We start from the raw sequence: 27,187 nt of genomic DNA, 5'->3' as shown, positions 1-27,187 counted from the left end.
GAACACCACAGTGAGCCAACCAGAGGCAGAAAGAGGCGTTTTGTTCCGCATCCTCAGTAGGACTCGTAAATTAGAGTCGGGTGACAAAATAAATAGCCTGCTGCTCAAATCGAATGAGCTGGAGAGTTTAGAAACGCTTGGCGTTGTGGTTTTTACCCGGTATGTTATCATATTCCTCCGTAAGGTCATCCATTTTTTTTTTATCTTAAATCAAAGTGAAACTTGTTGTTCGGTTGCTCTAACAAAAGCTGTAGTTAAATGTAAACTTCTAGTTTCACTCGTTGTTTGAGTCGCTATTGTTAGCAGGTTAGCTTCTGAGCTCTTCCGTTATCTTGTAACGTTATCGGTGATCAGCTGTTAACTCAGACCTTGTGATGAGCGGGCTGCTGTTATCAGTGGGATAATAACTGATTGCGGAAACAATTAAACGTTTTCTCGGATGTTTTTGTCCTCAGGATGAAACGTGGCTGGGGTTTCAGCCAAACTACAGGTTGCCTTCACGTCTAACACTGTCTCCACCATGACTGCTGCTGTGAGAGGTTCGTATTGTTTGTTAGATCTCACGTGTTTACATTACACGTGTACCACAGATAAGATACTTCACAACAGACCCTTGGATCTTTACCTTGTCTTTCCATTTTTCACTTTGCCGTAGAATGTCAGGTTTGTATGTATATGCATGATCCTGTATTTAAATGTTGCTTTATTGTAAATGGTTAAGAAAAACAAAAACATAATTGATTCAGAGCTGTACAATATAGCTCTGACCTTCATCTGTGTAATTTGTCTTTCCGAAATTTTTCTACATTTGGCCACAGCTTTGTTCGTTCATGCTATTATTTATGTTTTATGTGTTTCAATTCTTCCTAAAACTGAAAAACATTTGACAACCTAAAGTTTGAATTGTAATGGGGTTCTCCATGGGGGCCAAAAAGACTCCACGCCTTTTTAATGACAATTACCACCAACTATTATCCAAGATGTTGCCTGGCTACAGAACAATATAAAACTGGATGTTTTGGTTTTGAGTTGAACTTAGAAAAGCCAAACTGGTCTGACAACACGAGGAAGAGGCTGTCTGAGTAAAATCTTTTAATATCTACTTTTACTCGCTGTTGGAAAGGTACTGTGTTTCCATCTGAGTTGTATGTGTGACACTTTGATTTAGCTTTTTAGGTTTATAAATAAATCTTTTCATGGTTGTGCATATTTAAAGTTGTTTACAACAAATCGTAAACTTAACCTTGCTTTTATGTTCCAGGTTCGGCCGTCGTGCCTGTCCGAGGTCCTGGTGATGGCATGGAAACTGAAAAACCACCTTCTACTCTGGAGGTGATCACCGACGCACTGTCACCAGGTCCATCCGAGGGTCCACTTTTAAAGATCGCGAGCCCGAAGCACAGCCCCAAATCTGCTCCCCCGGCGCCCGTCGCCGCCCCCCAGCCTCCCGGGGTGCTCCACTTGGGAAAGGTCAGTCGGGAGGTGTGTACAGAAGTGGAGGCTGTGAGGATCATCATCCCTCGGGCTGCCATCAGCCGGAGCAGCCGTGCCGGGCCCGCCGAGGGGAAAGGGGAGGCCGGTCAACAGCAGGCCGAGGAGTCCAGCTCCCCTCCGCTCCCCCAGGTGGAGGACTGGAGGGTTCAGATGGAGAAGCTGCAGAACTCTGAACGCAGACTGCTGCAGGACAAAGAGGGTCTTTCTAATCAGCTCCGTGTGCAAACAGAGGTACAGTCCAAGTAAAACTCAATTTAAAAGCTTAATTTTTTATGAAAACAGCTCAAACTGAGGCAACTGTTTCATGTGTCAAATTCATTATTTTTTGTAAAATTTTCAAATTTTCTTTTTATGAGATTGATATGAAGGAATCATTTCAGTTTCTGAGGCTTACAACCTGTAAACACAATCCAAAAAAATGACTATTTCTCTTTTGTGCCAGATAAACCGTGAGTTGAAGAAGCTGCTGGTGGCTTCGGTCGGCGATGATCTTGAGTACCAGTTTGAGCGTCTCGCACGCGAGAAGAACCAGCTGATTTTGGAAAACGAGGCTCTGGGCCGCAGTTTGGCTCACACCGCGGAACAGCTGGAGCGAATGAGCATCCAGTGCGATGTCTGGAGGAGCAAGTTCCTGGCCAGCAGGTACGCAGTACACCATGTCGGGCAGAAATTGGGATGGAGGTGGATGAAATATTTTATTCCAGAGTACCATTAGTCTTTATCTTCTCAGTTCAGATTTGAACAAAGAATCCACAAAGCACATTTTCATTCAACTTTAAAGACAATCGAATTAAAATGTATTGTACTTTTCTCTTTGGTCCCTGGTGTCTCTTCAGGGTCATGGCCGAGGAGCTGACGAACGCCAGAGCAGCTCTGCAGAGACAAACCAGAGAGGCACAGGGAGCAATTCAGGACCTGCTCTTAGAGAGAGAGGAGTTCTCCAGACACATGATGCTCACCCACAGGTAACCTGAATACCGATGATGATGATGATGATGAATAAATATAAACTTATGTGTTCATTTTACTCTGAATGAATAGACTGTTTTAATCACGGTTTTATTGCATTATGCCGAACCAGAGGTACTTCAAAAATGTAGTTTCAGAAAGTAAGAGAACGGATTTGATACATGATGTAGTGAGTAATAAATGTGTTGAAACAACTTGATATATGGAGTTTAAGGAACTACCTTTTAGCACATGAACAGCAAGAAACTAATCAGAGAAGATCAGAGATCCAATACCTGGGATCTTCTGGATTCACAATCAAGACAAAAAGAAAGTTTGATTTCACGACTTATGTCCAGTCTGCTGATGACCACGAAACTGTTATTCTTGCTTTTATTTTACCTTTTCTGCAAAAATCAGTTTACCTGGTTGAATTAAAAATCTATAAACAATTTCAGAATGTAGAGGCTTACAAAAGCAGGAAACATAAGCATGTTTCTCATGTTGTAGCATCTAAAAATCTTCAGCAGAAAATGAAATCAGCCAATTCAGTGATTTCCTTTCAATCCCATTTTAAAATATATTTAGATAATTTTATCCAATTTTGAACTGTTTAACACTGATAGTATTCCTGAAAATGTTTTAGTACTGATATAGTGTTAAGGATTTTGTGCTCCACTGGAACCACAGGAATGAGGATATTAAAGTTGGTATCTGTCCTGACGGCACTGCTGTTCCACCAGGTCTCTGGAGCAGCTCCTGGTGTCTCTGCAGTGGGGCAGGCAGCAGACGTATTACCCCAGCGCGCAGCCCCTGAGCACAGGAGAGCTGGCGGCCGCCAACCAGAAGCTTGCGGATGCCATCAACTCCCACCTGCTGGGCAACACACGCAGCAGCAGTGTGGCGAAAAGTAGCAGCAACAGCACGACAGCTCAGCAGCTCTGCAGCACGCCGGCCGAGAAGATGGCAGAAAAGGTACCAGAGCTTAAACAACACACCAATCTCTCCACGGAATTTTTTTTTTTTTTTTTGAAGCTCCTGTTTTCTTACGTTTCCTTTCCATGTTTGTATTTTTTAAGGTGCTGAAGATTCTGGATCCGATCTCGTGCTCGGAAAACAAGACAGAGGCTCCCCTCGGTGACTCCGCCCCCTCAAATTTCATCAACAGCAAGAAGAGCATCGGGAGATTTCACCCTTACACCCGCTATGAGAACATCACTTTCAACTGCTGCGAGCGCTGCACAGGAGACATCCTGGTGCTGTAGGAGTCGCAGAGCGAGGAAAACCCACTGCCTTGATGTAAACGCAGCCTCGCAGCTCGTCCACATGTCTGTGAGCTGGTCTGTTGATGCTCAGCGTGTGGCGTTCTCTCCAGTTAATGTTGGAGGTTGACTGCTCACACCTCAGTTGCCGGCACTTTCAATGCACACAATTACTGATTGTCAGAAATTTTAATTTGTTTATTCAAGATGTTTTTTTCTCCACAACTTGAAAAATCTCAATGGAAAAAGTGCAGTATTTTTAAATACAGATCACAGTATATTGAGGATAAATTATGGATTTTAGAGGCTTTTTTCCTGTTTGGTTAAAAGCATGGTATATCATGTTTGTCACTGTCAGTTTGAGTCAGTATTAATAGAAAAGGAGTCTGCTTATTCAACTGAAACAATAGCCAGTGTTATTAGTTTTACTTAATCTAATAATTCACCGAGCAAAAGCAGCAGACATGTAGAGCGAAGTGTCAACCTGAGGCAGCAGTAACCCCCCAGGAAAACAACCACGGCTGCACAAAAAAATGCCTGTGGACATGCAGGAGTCGAGTTCGTCTTCATGATGGTGCTATTATTTATACTTCACTGTATTAAGTGTTACAAGTGTTTTGTATATTGCAGACTGTAAAGGCTTTATTGTAATATCCAGGGAGTATTTTGGAAAGACGATGATGGTAAATAACAGAAATATGTACAGTTGTATTTAACAAAAGCTCTGATTACTGCTGATTTCAGTTATGGGAGAAATATTTATTCCTAAAAACAGACGGAACTGTATTGTTTTTCGCAACACTCCCGAGTTATGACCAGTAATATATTTCATATTGTCTCTCTATAATTTAAATTTAAAAACTGGGCTCTAAAGTGCTTTGATTTGAATCATCTGTATGAAACATTTTGCAGTGACGGTGATGGTTCAGTTTACTTGGAAAACACACCAAGTTCTTTTCACATGATTTGATTTTTGTGGTGGAGAAATAATAAAGACCAAAGTAGTTTATACTATTTTCAAAATTTGTCTCATCTTTATTTGAACATAGTTTTTCAAATATTTTATTATTCAATGTGTGAGTTTGACATTACTTTCAGTGATTCTTTGATACATGTCTATATGAACACATACAGTTACACAGTTGATTTCACTCATCGTGCCTCACATCTTCTGTTTTCCTGACTTTTTTTTGGCTTCCATGAGGCTTTTTAATGAACTCCGAACTGTGGTTGAGGCTGACAGATTTTCTCTTTTGCTGATTGAACCAGACACTCTGTCTCGAACGCTGAACCCAGAGTCTTTTCGGGCCTTGGGAAAAATTTGGTCCGACCTTTTAGGGGTTTTACTACCGTTAGTGTCTCTGAGCCACGACGGTCCCTCATTGTCCGCTCTTGGTTTGTGCTTAATGTCCCGTCTGTTCATCTGCTCTTGCTGTTGGTGAAAGCCGTCATGCTTTCTCTGAGGCACGAACTTTAATGCCTCCTCCCATTTCCCCGATTCTTTGAGAGTGAGCATGATGCGGATCATCTGGTCCAGAGTCAAGTTTTTGGCTCCAATGTCCCAGTGCAGAAACTCATCAAGAGGTAACCGGGCCGTGGCCAGCTTCAGGCGCTTCGCGTTGGCCAACGACAGGCCTTTCTGGATCGACCGGTCCACCAGAGCTCCAATAATATACACCTTGGAGTGATCGAAAGTGCGGAGCAAATTGGGCGAGTCTGCAGTGAGGTAGACGAGCTGTTGTTTTGGGAAAACCTCCACATGCTGACGGTCGGTGTCGGTGATGAACAATCGGTCCCATGTTTCTGTGCCATAGCGCTTGAGCAGCTCCTGCTTGTACTGCCCATCTGGCTGCAGGTTGCAGAAGTGGAGGTGGAAAGGATCAGAGGCACGTCGGTTCCACGCCTCCACCTCCATCAGCTGGGACACCGTGTTTTCGATCTCCCGCCTGGACATGTTGGACTCATAACTCATGTCAATCACCAGCGGCTGACCAAATATCATGGCATTTGCACACCTCCAGGCAAGCTGCCTGTCAAGGGAGCGGCTCCAAAATGAAAGGAAGGGAGTGTTTTTCAGCTTGGGTTCATCATCCTCTCCCTCTGCATTGCTCCTTTCTTTTTTCAAGGTTTCCCTTTCAATCTTTTTCCGCTCCTGCTTTGCTTTGCGCGCCAGCTTGTGACCCTCCTTGACAGCCAGGAACTTCAGGTACTTCTTTCGAGAAGACTTAGTGGTGAGCTTTGCCAGTGCTTCCAACTCTTCATCGGTTATCTCTTTAGGCACGAGCTTCCCGGCTTCCCTCCACATCACCACCAGCTCTCGGGTCGCCTCCAGTGAAGCGCCAGCCTTCAGATCACTGTCCAGTTCCTGCATGTTTTCACCATCATTGCTTTCTTCAGCTTCATTGGTCGCCTGTTTCTCTTCAAAGGCAGCTCTGGATCTCATCACACTCTTCCACTTGTCTAGATCTAATGTCTCGGTTTCTTCGGCTTTATCTGATTTCACCTGGAGAGCATCTTTCCACCGCGGGGTTCCTGTGCTCAGCGGGCGGGGGAGGTGATGCTTGGCCAGAAGAAAACTGCCGGATCTTCTTTTGACAACACACGATGCAACAAAATGACTGCATTCCCACAGTGCATTACAACTGCTGGCCGCAAAGAGCCGGAACATGGCTGTAAAATAACCAAAGTTGCTTAGCGAGGTTCCGGAACTGTGGGGGAAAAAACCGCACGGACGGAGCAAAAGACGTTACCGGAGTTCTTCAGGTTTTCCGAAGCCATTAAGATGTGTTCATCTTGTTAAAATTGTGTTCACGTGTCTGACGATTTGAAGAGTTGTCAAACCTCACGGAAGGTCACGTTGTTATTCGGTGTCACAGCATAACATGTCGTACAGGAAACGCAAAACGAGCAAAGACTAGTAAGATCTGGTCTTGAGATATTACAAAAAAGGAATAAAAATATATGAATCAGAAATGAAGTTAAAATTTAATTTTTGTACATTACGATTATAAAGTTGTTTTGAAAATAAAGTATTTTTAGGAACTCTGTTTAGGGAAGGACTTTTCCAGTCGGACATATTATACGCGGGCGCATGACGTGTTTTCCCTTTCACAGTCAAGCAGACTTCTTCAGCCATGAGTTTATTTTTGCCCAAATTAACCTGCAAAAAAGACATAGATGAGGCTATCAAAGGGGTGGCAGAGAAAGTCGTAGTCCTGAGGTTTGGCAGAGACGATGACTCCGTTTGTCTGCAGCTCGATGAGATAGTAAGATGGACCGTTCTTGTAAAGATTACAGTGAATGTTTCCACTCGTGCTCTTTTATTGATGTGTCTTCATGTTTTTTTTTCCCTAGCTGTCAAAAACCGCTCATGACTTGAGTAACATGGCGTCAATCTACATCGTCGATGTGGACAATTCTCCCATTTACACAAGATACTTTGACATCAGCTACATCCCCTCCACTGTCTTCTTCTTCAACGGGCAACACATGAAAGTGGATTATGGGTAAGTGACTTTATTCACGACCAAACTGACAGGTTCTAAATGCCTGAACAGAAATATCCACCAGTTAAAGGTAAATCGTGTATTCTTTGTTTTCCAGCTCTCCAGATCACACCAAGTTTGTTGGCAGCTTCAAGACCAAGCAAGATTTCATGGATCTGATCGAGGTCATATACAGAGGAGCCATGCGGGGGAAAATGATCGTGCAGAGTCCAATAGATCCCCAGAATATTCCCAAATATGACCTCCTTTATCATGGGATCTAGAATGAACACTTTCTCAGTGTGATTTCCCAATAAATCGTTTGCCAAAGCAGTGTTTAGTTTTAGACATGGAGCAGCTGCGTAAATACATTAGTAGCTCAGATTGTGAGAGTTGTTGAAATGACAAAGGAAATGTGTTCATCTTGACCTCAGGGACTGACGAAGTTCACTCTGTCATAACACAGGACAAACAAACTACTTACTTATAAGCAGACAAATTACTTTTAGGCTTCAGTTGTTACAGAAATTTAGAGTGGAGCTTACATCTGTGCCTCAGTGTCACACTAGTGCCACATTCGAAGCTTGTTATATTTGAACCTATGGACTGAACAATTTTTTTTTTTTTTTTTTTTTTTAGGTGAGGGTGTTCAAGATTGAAAAATCATATAGTTAACTGTTTTTTTGTTTTTCTTTGCCCCTTCTCCATATTGCACATATTTGACAGAAAATGACACTTACTTTTGTTTCTTCTTGAGAAAATGTTGAGTGACTTTTTTTATGTTTCCAATGGAAAACAGAACAAAATGTAATTTATTGAACAGGTCTTGATCTTTTAATAAACTTGAATGCTGAATTTTTTTTTTTCTAAGGCTCCATAATGTCTCTGTTAATGTTGCAGTGGTGGGTTCGGAGGAGGCACTTCTGTGTTGAGCTTACTTTATGATGCATGTTGTGTTTCTTGTGATAATTGAAATGCACAGTGAGAATGAAACTGGAAGTCTCTCCTCTCTGATTGCCCATAGTCCTGACCAGAGTTTGGTGATGTTTTGATTTAGTTATGGTATTTATTTTGGCAGTATAAACAGATGTTCTCTGATTCTAAAAAAGCAGCAGGTGGATCAAGTCACAGCAGTCATGCAACAATATGCATGTTATTAAATGAAATCCATCTCAAATAATGAAAACATCTTTGTATAATAAAATATAATTTATTGGAACCATGAATCACCTTCACAATAATTCACTAAAATCATCTCAATGAATAACTGTTTTATACATGGTTTTAATGAAGGTGTTTGTTAGAAAAATGGCTCTATAATCTTGCCACAGTTATTGCTCTTATAAAATAATGTTTTCATGTTAGCCACAGAGTCGCTCATGCTCTGTACTCAGTGTTGTTGAATCTGTAGTTGATTTTCTCCATTTTCATCGCATCCTTTGCTGTCTGTTTTCCATGCTGGTGGGAGCCCAGGGGTGGCATCTTGAGAACAAACCACATTACAAATGCCGTCACTTTGCCCCATCCGGTCTTTTATCCAGACTGCGTACAAAGCGTTGGACCTGTCGTCAGACTGTTTTCAAAACAAAAGCATGTTTGTAAATTATTGATAAGATATTAGTTTTCACAACAGTCTATTTCCATCCTACTACTCAACAAGAAATGTGACGTCTCACCGCTGAATGTTTTTCCTCCATCGAAGCATCAGTCCTTGTTTTCTCTGTTTGGAGATGGAAGTGCTTTAACATTTCTATATTTAACTTTTTTCCCCACTGGTTTCTATCATGATTGCTATTGATACTTACTTATGCATTTAACAGCAGCTCCAATAGTAACACAGAGCAATACTACACTGAAGACACCCAGAACAGGCCACTGCCACTGGATTCCACTGTCTGCAGTGCTCTCTAAAAATGCAAACAATAAGTGTTTACCATCATATGTAGATAAACACAGTTGCTAATAAAAGTGGACAGTTGCATTTTTTTTTCTTTTTTTTGCCGTGCTAACACGAGTACCTTCAGCCCGTCTTGTATCACTGCTTCGGATGCCAGAGCGACGGAGACTGTGCTCCTTGTAGTTGTAACCCAGACTCTGTGTGTCTCTGCCCCAGAAGTAGTTGTTGCTGCGAAGAGGGATGAATGGGGCCATGTAGGACTGCGCTCTCTGTGATGCGTGGACTTCATCAGCGTCAGGATAGGTTGCTTCTCTGTGGTCCTGCAGCCACCTCTCGGCAAGCCTGACACCCATTTGCATAGCACATCAAACACAGTGAACTCAAGTGCTCTCAAATTAATGAATATCGGAGGCCACATTGCAAGTTACAGGACAATATCCAACCTTCCCTTCATTCCTGAAATCCTAGAGAAAGCTGTTTCAAGTCAGCGTTGTGACCACTTACTGACTGTATATAATAACTACCTTTTTGAGTCTTTTCAGTCAGGCTATGGTTCTCATCATAGAGACATCTTTGGTATAAGTTGAAATACAATTCAATTCAATTCCAATTCAATTCAGCTTTATTTATATAGCAACAGAGTAATTTCTAGGCTGCTCTTACAGAAAAAACCAAACAGTCCTACATAAGCAACTGTGGAAAGGTAAAACTCCCTTTTAAAAGGAAGAAACCTTTGCAGAACCTGGCTCAGAGGTGGTGGCTTTCTGCTATTGTTGGTGTGGTGAGGGGATCGAAGGAGAGAAAAGAGGAGTACAGACATATTGATTTTCTGAATCAGCTCAGCATTGCTCCGCTTGAAGCAGTTGGATCAGTGCAGAAGTTCTCAGATGACAAACCTCAGGGATTCTGGGAGGGACTATAAGAGGGAGAGAGTAGACTAGAAGAGAGACAATGGTTAATGACATGTAGCAGTTAAACATGTCATTAGAAAAGAGAGCAGAGGAGCTCAGTGTCGGTCCTCCAGTGATTCAGGCCTCCCTGGACTGTTTACAAGTGAAGCTGCGATAGGTTAAGATTGCTGGAAGACCTACACTGAGCTTCTCTTCTCTCCTTTTTCACTCCACGTTTCACTACTACGTGTCATTAACCATTGTCTCTTTTAGTCTTTGAGCTAGTCTCTCTCGCTCTCTCTTTCTTTTTCTGTCTCAGAGAATCAATCTGTTTGTCCTGTTCTCTTCTCTCTTCGTACCCCCTCACCCCAACCAGAGCAGCAGAAAGCCACCACCCCTGAGCCTGGTTCTGCAAAGGTTTCTTCCATTCAAAAGGGAGTTTTGTTTCTTTCCACAGTTGCTTATGGTTGTTCATGTGTTGGATTTTCTCTGTAGAAGTGCCTAGAAACAATTTTGTTGAATTTGGCGCTACATAAATAAAGCTGAATAAAGCATGGCACTTTTTGTGCAAAAGCGGCAAATGAAATTAGTTTGAAAATAATTTTGAAAACAGTTTTAACAGTAATAGTGAAACTCACTTGTCGATGAAGCTGTGGTGCAGCATGAATATGGGGTCATTGGCTGCTGTGGGGACCAGAGACATGGTGCCATTGAGGTATCTGTGAACCAGGTTGTGCATGGAGCTGTTCAGCCGTCGAGAATCACTTGGAATTTCAAAACCTGAAAGAACAAATGACAAATTCTAGTTAGATTTTTGGAAATTCCCCCACCGTTTGAACTTACATTCCTCGATTGATTTTTTTTTAACTCCTTCATGCACAAATGACAAATTGTCCAACTGCACGTGGCAGAGATCTGAAGAGAATAATATTTTTTAAGAGAAGTCATCAGCCAGTCATCACCCTCTAGCTTGTTTCTGAAACTGTTCTTTGATGTTGTGTCGTATGGAGGGGTGTCAAACAGCTGCGATGCCATTGCGTCTTTGACATCAGCCGCAGTTGGCAGTGTTTTAAACACTGGATCCTTCCCAGGGTTGCGGATCAGATGTGCAGCTTCAGAGGCATTGGTGTTTAAGCAGATTATGCCAAGACTTTCCTGAAATGGGCAGATGGTCTGTGGTAGAAGCAACAGGAAATAAGCATTAGTCTGAAGAAAAGTGTACTCAAAATAATTACAAATCCACAAGAATGACATCTAACCTTCCACTGTGAGAAACGCGAAGCACTATCTATGCGCCCGTCTTGGCGCACTCCTCCAAAGTACTTGTTGGTACAAATGTTGCAGTTGTCGGTTCTGGTCCAGTCCCAATATGGGATGTAAAAATCTTGGTTTCCAGTTAGATCCCTGATCTCTCGTTCAATAAAAAGTAAAAACACTCGATGCCAGAAGACAAAAGCAGGACCCCGGTGTGCAGCATTGTTTCCAGAACCAGCATAGCTTTTAGCTGAATAGTAGTGCATCCATACATACAAATTATAGACACTGGTGTTCTGAAATTCATAATTTCTATCCACTGTTGTGTCGTTGCTCTTAAGAATCATATAGCGGTCGCTTTGAACATCTTTAGCCGTGTGGAGGTTTGAGAGGAAGGTCTCTCTCTCAGAATCAGTCAGATCTGTAATCTCTTTCTTCTCCACGTGGTGCCTCTGCAGACATTGGGGTCCTCTCCAGCCTGGCAGGCACTGACTGCAGTCAAATCCATCATAGTTTCCCCAACATGTACACACTGAATCGTAAAAGGCACGAGGCCAGTTCACCCTGTAGTCTATTGGCTTTGGGAGATCTCTTGCAGGATGAGGTGCACAGACTCCTCTTCCTGAGCTGAAGCCACACGGGGATCCATTCCAGAGGGGGCAACAGGTACGGGTCTGAAGAGCCTCCACCGTTGTACAGGGACGTGGAAACTGGGCATCCACTGCTTTGAGACAAGCCATATATTGCAGAAAAGCCAGCAAAAACCACTTGAAAAATGAATCCATATTGTAACAGATGGATGATGGCACTCCTAAAGATCCATTAAACATCTGGAGGTTTGGTCAAGCTCCACACCATCTCACTGGGCGGTTCATTTTAAAGGGTCATTTCATAAGAGTTTTAGACTTTGACATATAGGTTTCAGTGCATAAACAAACGTCACATAGGTGATTCTGCTGATTCTCCATCAGTACAATTCTGTTCTCTTACATAAGACTATGTGTTACATAACTAAACATACACTGAACTGAATTAGTACGATTTTTTTTTACTTTTATGGTTAATTTTTAAACAGAATTTAAACTCAATGGTACAACAGTCGTGTCAAGATTCACAAGGTTATCTAGTTTGGCCCGTTTCGTGTTTTTCTGTGACTGTTTGCTGAGGTGCCCACACAGAAAAAGAGATATGAGGAAAGGGATTAAACAAATCATATTGATCTGTCATGGAGCTTTTGACCCAGCCTGTTTCACAATGGTGTAGCCACACTGTCATGTTCAACAGGAGGTCAGAAAGTTCTGCTATGGATTGAACTGTAACATTACCTGACCTTTGGATCTCATATAGGCAACATGAAGCCAAATCATCCATCCATCCATCCCTCTGATGCATCTATTATATTATATTATATTATATTATATTATATTATATTATATTATATTATATTATATTATAATAATTATATAACATAATAATAATAATAATAATAATAATTATTATTATTATTATTATTATTATTATTATTATTATTATTATTATTATTATTATTATTATTATAAAACACACCAAAAATATAACTATATCAAATTCGTGGGCGGCTATTTCTTATTTTTATTCATATTTTTCACATCTTACATTCATATTTCCATGCAGATGACGTTTTCTGCAGATTTACTCGCCACTGGAAACACTTCCGGTTCAGGCGGAAGTTCACAGTCATGGCAGCGACCTTGTTCAGAGTGTGTTGTCGATAACATAGTAAATTGCCAGATGTAATGTTTGTATTAGGGTCTGTCGAGGTTTGAATCCACCCTGTTTGTTCGTCATGCTGTCCTTCGTCAAGGCTTCGTTGGGAGGACTGACCGCGGCGTGCAGAGTCCACGGCCGCCAGCCAGGTAACCTCGGCCGACGCTGCCGCTCGTGTTGTGACAGGTTTCACCTGGAAGTGTGGTTTTATCCTCTAACACAATCTGCTCCTGTTGTCAGAAGAAATGTAATGTTTCCGCGTGTACGGCGGAACGTGATGTGACAAACAATGACTGCGTCCCACATACAGCCAGAGACTGAAATGACTAAGAATGAGATGGACGCGAATTTATGGAAACACATAGAGATGGGTGACCCATTGAAACCCCAGTGAAAGAGCTACTGACGTTTTTTAATGTGTGTGTGTGTGTGTGTGTGTGTGTGTGTGTGTGTGTGTGTGTGTGTGTGTGTGTGTGTGTGTGTGTGTGTCTACAAATAAACACAAAGTTGTTTTTTTAAAGATGGGACGAGATAGACAGGAGACACCAACAGAAAGTACTTTTTGATGTGTTAACGCTGATTCTCAATAAATTGTTTATACATGTGTATATCCAAGTAAACAACCGTCTTCTTAATCCTTTAAACGCCACTAGTACTTGTAAGTTGAGAACATTTTGGCTATATGGACTCTGTTGAAGAGTATTTCAAATAACTGCAGTAATAATCTCTCTGGGTTATGATGTGATTAGTTGCTTAAAATGGGCCTGAGATTGATATATTTCATACTTGATTTCAGCAGTAGGTTTTAATCATGTTCACACATCTAGTTCAGTACTGCTGTACTAATTTTTTGATTGGTTTTTTTTTAAAGAATGGCTCTTCAGTATTCCTCCTGTGGGTCTATGTCTGTTGTTTCATAGTTGTGTTTGAAATAATGAGATAAATAAAACAGAGCAGTGGTGGGGCTGCACTAGATAAGCTTGATTTCATTTCTTCTGTTGGTTGTAGAATGTTCAGTTAAAAAATATTTAATAAACAGAACACCTGTTTTCTTTTGGAGGCATTCTGCTGTTGCAGAAATGTTCATGCCTGATTTAATACTTTTCTGTTTATTGCATAGTAAGGCTGTGTAGAACAATATTTGAAAATGAACTTATGCTTAAACTCATCACCTTTCTGCTTTTTTTTTAATTCTTCTTTCCAGGACTTTTGCACAATCACTTGAAAGTCCTCACTGCAGGTCTGAAGTCATTGAGCGACATCCCCCCTGACTTCAGTGGTAAGGGTCTAAGTTCTCTCTTTTTTTTAATCACTTGTAAGTCAATTAATGTATTTGTAAGATGTTAACAGCATTTCATTGGTGTTGTATTTAAAGTTGTGATGTACAAACTAAATGTCATGTCAGTGCATTAGGTGATTGTGGAGAGTCTCCAGTTATTCTAGACATTTTGGCACTTTTTATTTTAGCTTATCATGGAGAAATTCAGAGATTGTTGTCATTTTACTCAGTGTCCCATCATTCCTTTGTTAACTCCGGATTGACTAGACACTGTTTTAGCAAAACTCACCAGACAGGAATTTATACCAGAGAATGTGGACATTTTGAAATAAATGGTATTTGTGCCAGCTGCTGACACTTGGCCTTTTGATGGTAACTGGAGTAAAATATTCTGTCGACCGCAGGCGAAACTTGATGTTATCAATATCAACATGTAAATGAAACAAGGGTTCTGATTTGAATGTTTCTGATGGTATCTGTTTGAATGTACTCAGTAGAACGAATTAAATGACTTGTCTCCAAGTAGTTTCTCTCGCTCTTGTTTTTTTTTTTTTTTTTTTAGCAAAGTTAACATATCAATTTGTTTTTTGTGCATTGCTGTTGAATTTACTATTGCTTGTGCTTATTTTCACTCAATAAGATGTGGTGATGCCAGAGAAAGTCAAGCTTAAGTTTCTCAGCAAGGTGCCCAACTTAAGTAAGGCAGTGAAAGAGCCAAAGAGACTGCGAGACATCAGAGGCCCGGAACCAGGAGAGACCACCTTCAAGACTGGACAATATGGAATATTGGTGAGTGCAGCTATTTTCTGTGGAGACTGTTGTGTAGCAACCATACACACCAAACGCACAAATAATACAGTAAAATTACAAAGTGCTTGCACTCTTGCATTTGTTTAAAAAAAACTAAAGAAATGATTGATTGTAAGTGATGTTAAAGTGATGGATTTCAAGTTTCACAGTTGAAGTGAGCTTCTTTCTCTTGTTCTCTCCGTGATGCTCAGGCTTTGGGAGGGGGCTATATCCATTGGGGCCACATCGAGATGATCCGTCTAACGATCAACCGCAAGATGGATCCACGGACAACGTTTGCCGAGTGGGGCATTGAAGCCCCGTATAAGCCCATCACGCGAAAGGGTCTTGGTCAGCGCATGGGAGGAGGAAAAGGAGCCATCGACCACTACGTGACGCCAGTCCGGAGCGGCCGGCTCATCGTGGAGATGGGAGGGAAGGTGGAGCTGGGCGAGGTCGAGCACATCCTGACTGAAATCTCTAAAAAGCTTCCCTTCCCCGCTAAGGTGACGTTAACTGTTCATGGGAGATTTCTTCAACAGCCATAGCGTTCACTTATTGAACTCATGATTTATTTGTATCCATTCTTCAGGTTGTGAGTCGAGAGAGCCTCGAAGCCATGAAGAAGGAGCAGATTGAAATGGAGCAGAACAATCAGAACCCCTGGACCTTCAAGCAGATCGCTCGAGCCAACATGTTGGGGATCAGGAAGGTGCTCAGTCCTCACGACCTGCGCTATCACGGACGCTACACAGGCAAATTTTATTTACCTGGTCGGGTGTGACGAGGCCAAAAGAGCAAGAAGCCCACTGTGACCCAACATCATTCAAGTGGAAAACACAAATATGAAAAGCTTCCATTCACACTTGGACATATTTTGTTGAACAACTTGTTTTTTTTTTTTCTGTTAATTTTAATTAATAAATAACTTTATGCTTTTCAGTTTGACTCTGACTTATTTCCTGATAAACTTTTTTAGATCAGAAAGAACAATGAAATATGAGATATCACGACCGCAACAAAATTATTTGCATTTAGTTGTTTAAGAATCTGTTGAATGTTGAAACACGTCTTTGCTTGAAGAGTGTGATTGCAGCTGTAACACACCTATATTTGGTGGCTTTTTTTTTCCTGCTAGTTTGATAAATTCCTGAGTTTAAAGGAATTATACATATGAAAATATAAATGCTCATAACTCAGCTTTTTTCTAATAATTTCTTCAGAAAAAAATTAAACATTGTTCTTCTACACTGCCACATCCTGTTCAATGTTAACAGTAGTCGATACCTGTTATCAGGATACATAAAGAAAATACACAGACTATTTAAAGTCATCAATTAATCTCAACTACAACTCTGGGATTTACAAACATGCAAACTCCATTCAGGTTCAGCCAGAAATAAAACACCTGAGCTTCTAGAAGTGAGGCAGGATTTATCACAACTGCAGTGCAGATCAGGTCAGGATTCCTGAGCACAATAAGAAAATGGAAATTGAAACTTCATGAACGTATGCCGAGATTCACTGAAAATTTAAAAACTGAATTACAAAAACAAGACTTAACTCAATCAAACATAACCAATATAGTTGTTATTGGCAATCAAACATCAGCTGCTTCCGAAAATGTCTACATGGGTCAGGGGCTATTTCTAGCCCTGAAATTTGTCTTGCAGGCAGCAATTGAGACAGTTGTTGGTTGAGCATGCTGGAAAGTATTAACGCTGTTTTTTTCCACTCATAAACGATCATATATCTAATTGATATAATAATACATAACAAAACAGATTTTGTTCGGCCAAAGTAATATGTTTGGGTATTACAGAATTGGAAAATAACACACATGCATGTATATCAAGAATTGTGCAAGAGTGTCTCAGTTTGTGTAGGTATGTAGATATTTGTCTCTGGAACATTTGTGAGTCACACATAAACAAGCAGTTGTAATCCAATTTTTTTGTGTGCCTTAAAAATTGTACCGATGTTACAAGGCATACACAAATCTTACACATGCAAAAGTGTTGATGAAAATTCAAATCTGCTTATATTTGCTATGTGGATGCACAAATCTAAGTTTGCATTACTAACCCTCTCGTTACAGATACAAAATACTATCAATAGGCACACAGGTATGCACAATATTTCTATATACTTCAGGGGTGTCCAAGCACCGCAGGTGCTAAATACTGGCTCACTGGAGAATTGTCTGTGTTTGGTCGAGTTCTTTTGTCCAAGGCTGATGGTTTTTCCAGACTTATTTATCCTTGCCACTCCCTATATATTTTACCTAAAATGACTAAATCTTCTAATTGTATTATTTTCAAATTCGTATGGAAGAATAAAACTTTCTATTTATGGAAGTCACAGCTGGTTCGAGAATATGTAAATGGAGGTCATAGAGCTATGGATTTTGAATCTGTGATTGCAACTTTCAGAGTCAAATGGCTAAAAGAATGTATTTCTAAACCTCAATCTATCTGGTACCGTATTCCTTTCAAATTATTCGATCGAGTTAGAGGTCTTACTTTCGTCCTTAAATCTGATTTTGAAACTCCTACAATTCCCATTAAGCTATCTAATTTTCACAAGCAAGCCTTACTGTTCTGGAAAATGGTATTTTCCAATAATTTTTCACCCCACAATTCTTTATTATGGAACAACAGGGTTATAACTTTAAACAGAAAATCCCTTCTTAAAGTAGACTTGTTTGAAAAGAATGTGAATTATGTGTGTGAATTATTGAATCCTGCTGGCCAGCTGTTATCCTTTGAAGACTGTGTCCACAAGTATAACATTTCTATTTCAAGGAAAGACTATGCCAACTTATGTAAAGCAATTCCTATTCCGTTACTCTGTATGAAACAGAGTAACTTTCAGTCCTCTGTTACCTCCCCTTCACTACCTTCTCTTGGAGTTGGTGAGGTTAACTTATTGGACAAAAAATGTGACAACAAAACCATCGATTTGATCTTTAAAAAGAAAAATTGGAATGGTTTTGATTCATGCTTGTTACGTAATATAGATATTTCTCTAAGGAAAAAGTCTTTCCCCTTCTACCTTTAATTCCCTATCACCCCTACAGTAAAAGAAGCCCATTTTAAGATTATATCAGCAATATACCCTGTTAATGACTTCTTTTAAAGAAGATTTGGATTTGATGTGGATCCCTGTACTTTTTGTTCAACTGAAATTGAAACATTAGACCATCTGTTTTTTAATTGTTCCCCAATCAACATATTTTGGTGTGAAATTCATAATAGACTGTCCCTGAAAATCGAAAACATACCTTCATTTACTTAAAACGATATTATCTACTTTATGGACAATCTGGACACACATTTTTCGGATGTCATCAATCTTGTGGTTATTTTGGGTAAATGCTATTTACACTGCTGTAAGTGGAACAACACTATTTCCTCCATTGCTTTCACCCGCTCCTTCACCACATACTTTAAATCCCTGAAAAAGATGGAAAAAATTCATGAGAAAACACAAAAAAATATTGTTCACAACTATCTTTAAGTCCTTGCTTTTTTGATATGCTGTGCCTGCTGTTTGCCTTTGTTCATCGTGTACTATACTTTTTGTCTTTTCTTTATATCATGTTGAGTCCATTTGCTGTAGATTTCTTTGTTTACCGTGCCAAACACACTAGTATAATTGTATCAATCTATATTTACACCCTGGCTTGTTTTGTAAGTACTTTGTTCTAAATAAAGAATTGTTTAAAAAAAAAAAAGGGATATTCTATGTTTGTCCAATCTGGGCCGCCGTAGCTGCCTGACCGTCAACGCTCAGGGTGATATTATACGCATGCGCACTGCCAGCTGACTTGTTCAAAAACAGCACCGCGAAAATTGAGACGAGACTCTGGTTCAAAGACTTTTTTACTTGGATTTAATTCACTGCAAGTCTAGTCCAAACAGTTTATATGATGTTTGACACTCGCGTTCAGAGCGCGTTGTGTTAATTTACGTTACACTTGAGTCGCGTATTAACTTTGTAGTTTTTAACATGAAGCCTGTTCGAGGCTCCGAGCGGGCTGCCTCAAAGGCGCCTGAGCAGAAAAACAAGAGGAAAACTGCAAAGAAACCAGCAGCGACAAAGACTCAGGTACGATCCAGCCGCTGCTCAATGTTTGTGTTTTATTTTTGGATGTTACTCAGGTTAGCTTTGCACAGCAGGATGAGGCGTCCGGTGAGAGGAGACACGAAGAGGAGGAGGAGGCGGTGCCCCGCAAAGCCAATCTCAAGAAAAAAGGTCGTTTTTTTAAAATAAATATTACGATTTTACTTCAATATAACCTGGGAACTGTTTCATTTATTTGATGATTATTTCTAATAACAACAACTAAAATCAAACACGTGACCATACAAAATCATCTCATCTTGACTAATTATGCCTGATAAGAATAATTATAGTACCACTACCTACCACTTTTTTATAATTCAGACTGAACTTTAACAAACACCATATGAAAAATAAATGGCATCCATATGAAACTAAAAGAAGCAAACACTGGTCTCCTGTGGAAAGTAGATGAAAGGTTTACAAATTTACAAATCAACCATAATAATTCACCACATCCACCATTCTTGATCTCTCGTTCTAATGTCCTCTCAGTGAGTTGGTGTTTGTAATGCATTACCAGTGATTAATACACAAGCAATAATTTATGATTGAGTGTGTATTGTTTTTTCCTTATTAATGCTACACATTTTTCCAGTTTAGCTGAGTAATGACAGCAAAGCTGGAAAAGATTTGGCAGATTTCCTGATTGAATATGACACTCAGAAATAGAACTTTGTGTGAACTTGCAATTATACGTTTTAAATAGTCATTTATTTTGTCTTGTTTAATCTTTAATTGTGCTGTCCTTGTCCTCATCCTGACAGATGTAAAAGAAGCCAAATATAAGGCCAGCTGGAAGCCGATGTCCAGAGCCTCCATCGCTGTTCTGGAGAACATCATGGACTTATCAATACTGTGAGTTCACCACCTTGAGTTGCATGTGGACACTGTATCATCAGCATTTTTGTGAGAACAAGGTTGAATCTTCCCTTTTACGTTAATAGTGGCCTTCATCCTTGTTTACATTATGTTTAAAAATGTAATGAAACTCTTTCTCAGAGAGTTTGGGTCATGTCTACATGTTGGAAACATACATTAATGTCTCCCAATCCACCACATCCCAGAGGGGCTTACTGGATTGAGTTGTGTTGATTGTATGGCCCATATGAGTACAATAACGTCCCTCCCCACAAAAAATGTTTAACTTCTGAGTTCTTGTAAGTAAATACAGATAGTATTTGTATTTTTTTGTTTCTTTGATTAAATGCCTTGTGACATCATTCTGAATGTGACCTTTTGCCGCCTTGTAATTTACTGATAAGATATTTGCTTTGGAAATGGCTGAAGTTTTCCAAATATTGTGTCTAATGATTTTAACGGGGTTATAATCAACATCCTTTGAATAAATATCCATATTCTGTTCCAGAGCAACTCTTTCCTCCAGATCCAAAGTAAAGAAAGAGCAACATGAACATCTGAACAGAATAAAAAACAGGTGAGCTGCAGGTCTGATACTTCACTGGCAAAAAGTTACATAGAATGTAGAATGTTTTTTTTCTAATAATTTGTATTTGCACATTATTTTAGTGGCAAATTAATGACAAAAATCTAACAATTAAAATAATAATAATAATAATAATAGCCCCGTATAAAAAAGGGGGAACTTGTGTTTTTGTTGTTTTTTGACTACAGCTGTGTATAAATCTTTGTGAGCAGATAACTAATGATAAACGATGATAAATGATCTTTTATGTTGATTGCAGTGATGTTTTACTGAGTGATGCAAGACAACACACAAACACACTGAGGGAAACATTGTATAGAGAATTAAGAAATTACTGACAGATGTTTTATTTCTTGGGATTTTCAAAATATTTTTTCGATAATCTTTCCTTCTCAGGTTTCTTGATGAATGCAAACAGCTCAAAGTTCCTGTGCAGAAGCAGCAAAACTTTTCACAATACCATCACCAGGAGGAGAGCAAGAAGTCTGTGGCTGGAAAGAAAACTCTGAGCACCGTGAAGGTGAGAACCACTGTGGTTTGAGAGTTTCAGTTTCAGTTGGACTCCGTTACGTTCACCGTGTTGTTTTTAAACTGTGGTCTGTTGGACTGAAAGCACAGCGGAGAAAAACTCACCGTGAAGTTCTCAATCTCGTCCTGCAGTTTTTCACTGAACATTCGGTATTTCGGAGTAACACTGCCATTGTTCCTCTGGCTACACTTCATACCGCACACAGCTTCCATTAGCTCTGTGCTGCTTCAGAAAGGTTTCAAGGAAATTTATTCAATAATGAGAACTAATATCAGGTGCAGTGATCAGTTCAATCAGTAGACGTGTCAAGGAAACAAGGCTTGTACATTTTTTTTTTGTGTGTGTGTGTGTGTGTGTGCATTTTTTTCCAGAAAGACTTGAGTGCTGTGGGCAGTGCTTTGGAGAAGATGGAGGAGCAGACTGTGTCTTTACAGCACGACTGCAGTATGTTGAGAAACCAAGTGGAAGAGGAGGAGGAAAAGGCCAAACGGGTACAAAACCATTATGCGCGCATGCAACAATGGAAAAAGCAAATGAATGAATGAATTTATTTCGAGATACAAAAATACAAAATAAATTAAAGATGTACTGTACAATATTCCATACAAAAAAAAACCACATTTGGTAAAGCAAAAAAAAAAAAAAAAAAACAAGAAAACAAACAAACTGTACAGTACAGCATTAGAGCAAAAAGTGTGTTATAAAAAAATTTCTTGTCTGTACCTCGAAAAGGAGTGGGAAGAAACTCCCACCCCTTGCACATTCAATGTAAGTTTCAGTCAGTTGCGTTAAGTAGAATTTTTTTTTTTCATAATCTAAACACTACATACCTATTATTATTACATCCTATATTTACAAATACTATTATACACAACAACTATTACTATATGTTTTTATAATAACTACAATATCTAGAAAAGGAAAGCAAATTACAATTTTCTACAGTTGTTATCCTTATTACTGCAAACATCATCACTGGAGTAGTCATCATTATCATTATTGTCACCATTGTCGTCATCACTACAATCATTACATCAAAAATATTATGAAGTGTATCAGCAGTCATACTGAATGGTGCTGGTTCTTTTTTAAAATTGATTTTCTGTTTTGTTAGTGTGAGGTGCATTAAAAAGGCCAGGTGTTTTGTGGACCTGTTGCCTGAGGAGGTCAGTCCCCGGGCAGCAGGACCATCCCTGTCTGAGTGTCCTGTACTGTGCATTAAAAGAGGCAAGATTTGGGAGTGTACCACAAGAAGATGGTGGTCTTCAAGCAGTATAGCCCCCCTTGCCTGCCCTACACTGGTGATTATGTTGTGTCTTACTTAATGTTTACATTCAGCACCATTCCTCCTGACTGTTGATTCTTTTTTTTTTTTTTTGAGATTACTAGATATAGAATGATATAGTGATGATCCAACAATGACTACAATATCAAGGTGTTCTATATATTGATATGAGTACCTTAATAAATGCAGTAATAAAAATATATAACTGTATGTTATTAATTAACCAATAATGTAGTAAACTAGCAAAAATTGGTAATGGTAGAAATGCCATTATTGACAGCAGCAAAAGTAGAGAGAAAAATGAGAAAATTACATCAAAGTCACTGAAAAGACACTCTACATGACGGTAATGAATAATCTTTTTTTTTTTTTTTTCAAATCAATTGAAAGAACCAAATACATTGTATTGCTCGATAATTATCAAGAACTTTGGATTTGAACATTTTCTTAAATGTTTTAATGGAAGTTGCCTGTTTTATCATATTATCAAGACTGTTCAAGAAAAGAGAAAATGTTAAAATGCAACATTTATACAAAGAAAATGTTTCGTTCATCGTGGTATTGATGAACATCTTAAATGAACGGTTGCAGTTTATCCCGGTCAGGAGCAGTCATATATGCTTAAATTGATTTGATCAGATGTTTTATACAACAATTTTTTATGCATTAAAAAAGAAAAGGTTGTATAGATGAGAATTTATTAAATTTGGCATCACTCCTGTGCATTGCAGAATTGAGGCGACCCACAAACATCATAGTTTGCATTTCTCCACACAAAGCAGAGGCTGTTTGAGATCAGTGTGCAGAGACATGTTGCTCAACATGCTGAGATGTGGCCTTCACCTGGCATCTGGCTTCATGTTTTCTCGAGAACAGGAAGTGTGATGTTAGTCCTTCGCTGGCGAAGACGACCACAACTTCTTGAATCACTGGGTTTTGTGAGTGCGAAGATGGCTGATCAGTCCGATCCTCGCTCGAAAAAGTCTGGCACAATGTGGACACGCAAGTGCTGGGGGCGAGCCAGGCTGAGAGGTGGTGCTCGCTCTGCATTTGCGTCGCTGGCGTTTCTGCTCCTGCTCCTCCACACGCCTCTGTTCGTAGGCTGACACACCAGAGCTGAACACCGTTGCTTCCCATCTGGCTTCATGTTTTCTCGAGAACAGGAAGTGTAGTCATCTGCGCAACACGCTTTTTTTTTTTTTTTTTTAAATTCCCCTTATTAGACCGGAAAGATCATTTAAACTTGAAATCACTGTGATCTTTTTGTTTTTTTTTTCCTACGTTCACACAGATTTTAGCGATAACTGAAGATGATGTTCTCAGCCTTCCTCTTTCCTGCTCAAAGGAAGATGAAACAACATTAGAGGTGAGATTAAAAGGTGCAAAAACACTTTTTCCACAATATGTGATATCTGTTTGACTTGGCAGCCGCCTCCACAGGCGTGTGAATGTGTGTGTGAATGGGTGAATGTGATAATGCAGTGTAAAGCGCTTTGGTCTCTGCTAATGCAGATGAAAAAGCACTATATAAGTGTAGTCTATTTACCATACGTGTGTATATATATATATGTGTGTGTGTGTGTGTGTGTGTATATATGTATATATATATACAATGGGGGAAATAAGTATTGAACGCATTAACTGTTTTGTCATTACATTTATTTCCAAAGATGCAATTCATGTGACATTTCTTCCAGACACTGGTATTAACTCAAATAATCCACACATGAAAAGAAATCACAACATTCAAATCCATAAATAGTGATTATGTGGAATTAAGTGCAATAACACAGGAAAAAAAGTATTGAACACACTATCTGAGACTCGTTTAATACTTTGTGGAGAAGCCTTTGTTTGCAATGACTGCTTCCAGACGCTTGTTGTATGTATGAACTAATCGCCCACACTGCTCAGGTGTGATTTTTGCCCATTCCTCCGCACAGATTGTCTTCAAATCCTGAATATTCTTTGGTGCCCTCTGGTGAACCCTTATCTTTAGTTCTTTCCACAAATGTTCGATCGGATTTAAGTCAGGTGATTGACTGGGCCATTCTAACACATTGATTTTCTTTTTTTTAAACCATTCGAGAGTCAACTTTGCCGTGTGCTTCGGATCGTTGTCCCGTTGAAAGGTCCAGCCCCGTCTCATCTTCATCATCCTGGTGGATGGCAGGAGGTTCATCTCAAGAATTTGCCGATAGATGTTTCCATTCATTGCTCCTTCAATTATATGAAGTCTGCCAGTACCACGAGATGAGAAACAACCCCATGCCATGATGTTTCCACCACCAAACTTCACTGTTGGTATAGTGTTATTTGGGTGATGTGCAGTGCCATTTCTCCTCCAAACATGGTGTGTAGTATGACGGCCAAAAAGTTCAATTTTGGTCTCATCTGACCAGACAACATTCTCCCAGTATTCCACAGGCTTATCCAGATGCTGTTTAGCAAACTTTAGACGAGCTTCAACATGCCTTTTTTTGAGGAACGGAGTCTTGCGGGCTGAGCGTCCATAGAGGCCATGGCGGTGGAGTGCATTGTCTATCGTTTTCTCTGTAACACTTGTACCTGCTGCCTCCATGTCTTGCTGGAGTGCTTTCCGGGTGGTCCTTGGCTCTTTGAGAACTCTTCTGACCATCTTTCTGACTCCCTGGTCAGAAATCTTGCGAGGAGCTCCTGTGCGCGGCCTGTTGATGATAAGGTGATGCTTCTTCCACTTGCGGATAATGGCCCCAACGGTGCTTACTGGAATACTCAGATTCTTTGAGATAAGTCTGTAACCAGTTCCATTCTGATGCTGAGCAACAATCAGGCTGCGAAGGTCTTGAGAGAGCTCCTTGCTTTTACCCATCATGAGATGTGTCTTGTTTGACTACTTGGTGAAAAAACAACCTGTTTATAGGGCCATCAATTAGCACTAACCCAGCTGATGTTGGTTTGCACTTATAGGAAGTACAAAGACTAATTACTTTCAGGTGTGAGATGGTATGGTGCCTTTCCTTGACAAACTATACAGCTTTCCCATGGTGTGTTCAATACTTTTTTCCTGTGTTATTGCACTTAATTCCACATAATCACTATTTATGGATTTGAATGTTGTGATTTCTTTTCATGTGTGGATTATTTGAGTTAATACCAGTGTCTGGAAGAAATGTCACATGAATTGCATCTTTGGAAATAAATGTAATGACAAAACAGTTAATGCGTTCAATACTTATTTCCCCCATTGTATATATATATGTGTGTGTGTGTGTGTGTGTGTGTGTGTGTATATATATATATATATATATATGTGTGTGTGTGTGTGTGTGTGTGTATATATATATATATATATATATATATATATATATATATATATATATATATATATATATATATATACACATACATACTTGTTTTCTCCGCTGTAGACGTTCATGGTGTTGCATCAGCGATTTTTTTGTGAATAAGATGTCTTAGTTTTCACTTCCTCTGCTATGCAACAGGAACGTCTTAACATGTTCTGTGTGGTGCAACATCTCTGCAAACATTGTAGAGGGAAAAAAAAGGTTACTAAACTTGGCCAACCCTCATTGGAAATGTGCTGACAGAACTTGACATATTCTGCTTTGTCTTGTCTCGGTTGATCTAATCACCTGCAGAGAAGAGAAGACTTTGTTGTTGAATCGCTGTCAAAATGCCGCATATTTAGACCGATTACTTCTTCCTCAGATGCGCGTGAGGCGGATCATGTCGGACAGAGACTGTGAGATCACCGCCAAGAGACTGGCAGAGGTCCTGCAGAAGTCGGAGGTCACCCGGCATGATCAGGTGCTGCTTCGACAGGCACACAAATATGCAGATCAGCTCTTCAGTGACTGAATCGACACGAATTCAAGTTACACCTGGTTTATAGAGAATGGACAAAGAATTTTTTAAAAAAAGGAAACTTTTTAAAGGAAACTGTTTGGACCTTATTGTTGTGGTTTGGAGTGTGTGGGGTAACAAACCTTTTCCCAAAATATCACTTCCACTTAATTCTGTGGCTGATTTCTGCTGACACACAGCAAATCGCTGCCTGTTCTGTATCCTGTTGAACCTTTGTGTTACCCCTAATGCTGTATTTCCAGTTCACTGCAGAGTGTCTTTCTTTCCTTTATCTGTACCTGTGACTTTATTTCACCTCAAAATTGGAAAATATCTATTAGTGTATTTCACTGATCAATAAAGCTTTCTCAAATTCTTTTTGAGGGTCTGCGTCATGTGCAGGAATATAAGCAAAGAAATATGTCAGACAAATCTAATGTAGTATAATCTGGGCTTGTGACGGTTTTATTGACATATCTTTATGTGATCAGTGTTTTCCGGAAGCAACAGTAAAACTCTTTCTGAATAAAGTTCTCTCATGGGTGTGTTATATGAGATGAATATCCTCCAACCTTTCTACTTCTTAGTCATCGGTGGGTAAATAGCCGACGCCAGATACATTCGGACCTGCCTCAATCTGTTAATCTTTTGCTCGGGTTCACCTGACAGACGTATCAGTTCCTATCTGGGAACTCGGCCAGGCTGAGACGGTGCCTTCCTGCTAAATGGTGCGTTATCATGGAGGAATCCATTCAGCAGAGGTTCCCCTGCAGGCAGGACTACTGGCATTCGTAGGATGTTGGGTTTCAGTGCTTTGTACCTGTGAGCCGCTGGACAAGACGATTCATGAATTCTTTTCTTTTGTCTTTTTGGTTTTTTTTTTAGCTAATTTTCAGCGTGCCCAAACAGGC

The 27,187-nt window shown here is 39.8% G+C and overlaps 4 protein-coding genes across 8 annotated transcripts; 3 read left to right on the top strand and 1 right to left on the bottom strand.

Annotated features, from left to right (window-relative positions):
* Window positions 1–57: 57 nt before the first annotated feature.
* blzf1 (basic leucine zipper nuclear factor 1) lies at window positions 58–15,986 on the top strand. 3 transcript variants are annotated; one of them, XM_030091559.1, is made up of 11 exons: window positions 83–159; window positions 456–539; window positions 1,262–1,725; window positions 1,937–2,136; window positions 2,331–2,459; window positions 3,186–3,315; window positions 13,523–13,527; window positions 14,179–14,255; window positions 14,896–15,044; window positions 15,257–15,550; window positions 15,637–15,986. In XM_030091559.1, exons 2-11 carry the CDS (start codon window positions 521–523, stop codon window positions 15,826–15,828), a joined length of 1,659 nt encoding a protein of 552 aa, XP_029947419.1. In that variant the 5' UTR covers window positions 83–159; window positions 456–520; the 3' UTR covers window positions 15,829–15,986. The 3 variants fall into 3 exon arrangements, with proteins under 3 accessions (XP_029947427.1, XP_029947419.1, XP_029947436.1); XM_030091567.1 differs by lacking the exons at window positions 13,523–13,527; window positions 14,179–14,255; window positions 14,896–15,044; window positions 15,257–15,550; window positions 15,637–15,986 and adding an exon at window positions 3,522–4,698 and having other exon boundaries at window positions 58–159; window positions 3,186–3,417; XM_030091576.1 differs by lacking the exons at window positions 83–159; window positions 456–539; window positions 1,262–1,725; ... (2 more) ...; window positions 3,186–3,315; window positions 13,523–13,527 and adding an exon at window positions 12,927–13,125 and having other exon boundaries at window positions 14,181–14,255.
* trmt10c (tRNA methyltransferase 10C, mitochondrial RNase P subunit) lies at window positions 4,749–6,560 on the bottom strand. The gene has a single exon (XM_030091589.1). It carries the CDS (start codon window positions 6,370–6,372, stop codon window positions 4,867–4,869), a length of 1,506 nt encoding a protein of 501 aa, XP_029947449.1. The 5' UTR covers window positions 6,373–6,560; the 3' UTR covers window positions 4,749–4,866.
* On the top strand, window positions 6,750–7,497 carry txnl4b (thioredoxin-like 4B). Its single transcript, XM_030091599.1, has 3 exons — window positions 6,750–6,970; window positions 7,059–7,210; window positions 7,308–7,497. The coding sequence occupies exons 1-3, from the start codon at window positions 6,839–6,841 to the stop codon at window positions 7,471–7,473; spliced, it is 450 nt and encodes a 149-aa protein (XP_029947459.1). The 5' UTR covers window positions 6,750–6,838; the 3' UTR covers window positions 7,474–7,497.
* A 2,906-nt stretch (window positions 15,987–18,892) lies between the features above and the next one.
* On the top strand, window positions 18,893–26,642 carry cenpq (centromere protein Q). 3 transcript variants are annotated; one of them, XM_030093439.1, is made up of 8 exons: window positions 18,893–19,154; window positions 19,226–19,301; window positions 19,937–20,027; window positions 20,539–20,607; window positions 21,013–21,136; window positions 21,517–21,636; window positions 23,722–23,796; window positions 26,142–26,642. In XM_030093439.1, exons 1-8 carry the CDS (start codon window positions 19,056–19,058, stop codon window positions 26,289–26,291), a joined length of 804 nt encoding a protein of 267 aa, XP_029949299.1. In that variant the 5' UTR covers window positions 18,893–19,055; the 3' UTR covers window positions 26,292–26,642. The 3 variants fall into 3 exon arrangements, with proteins under 3 accessions (XP_029949299.1, XP_029949293.1, XP_029949306.1); XM_030093433.1 differs by having other exon boundaries at window positions 19,223–19,301; XM_030093446.1 differs by having other exon boundaries at window positions 19,223–19,301; window positions 23,722–23,809.
* Window positions 26,643–27,187: the final 545 nt, after the last annotated feature.

This window comes from Salarias fasciatus, chromosome 1 (assembly GCF_902148845.1).
Source record: "Salarias fasciatus chromosome 1, fSalaFa1.1, whole genome shotgun sequence".
Classification (NCBI taxonomy): domain Eukaryota; kingdom Metazoa; phylum Chordata; class Actinopteri; order Blenniiformes; family Blenniidae; genus Salarias; species Salarias fasciatus.
Note: the sequence above shows the minus strand (reverse complement) of the source record. Positions and strands in the feature narration are given on the sequence as shown.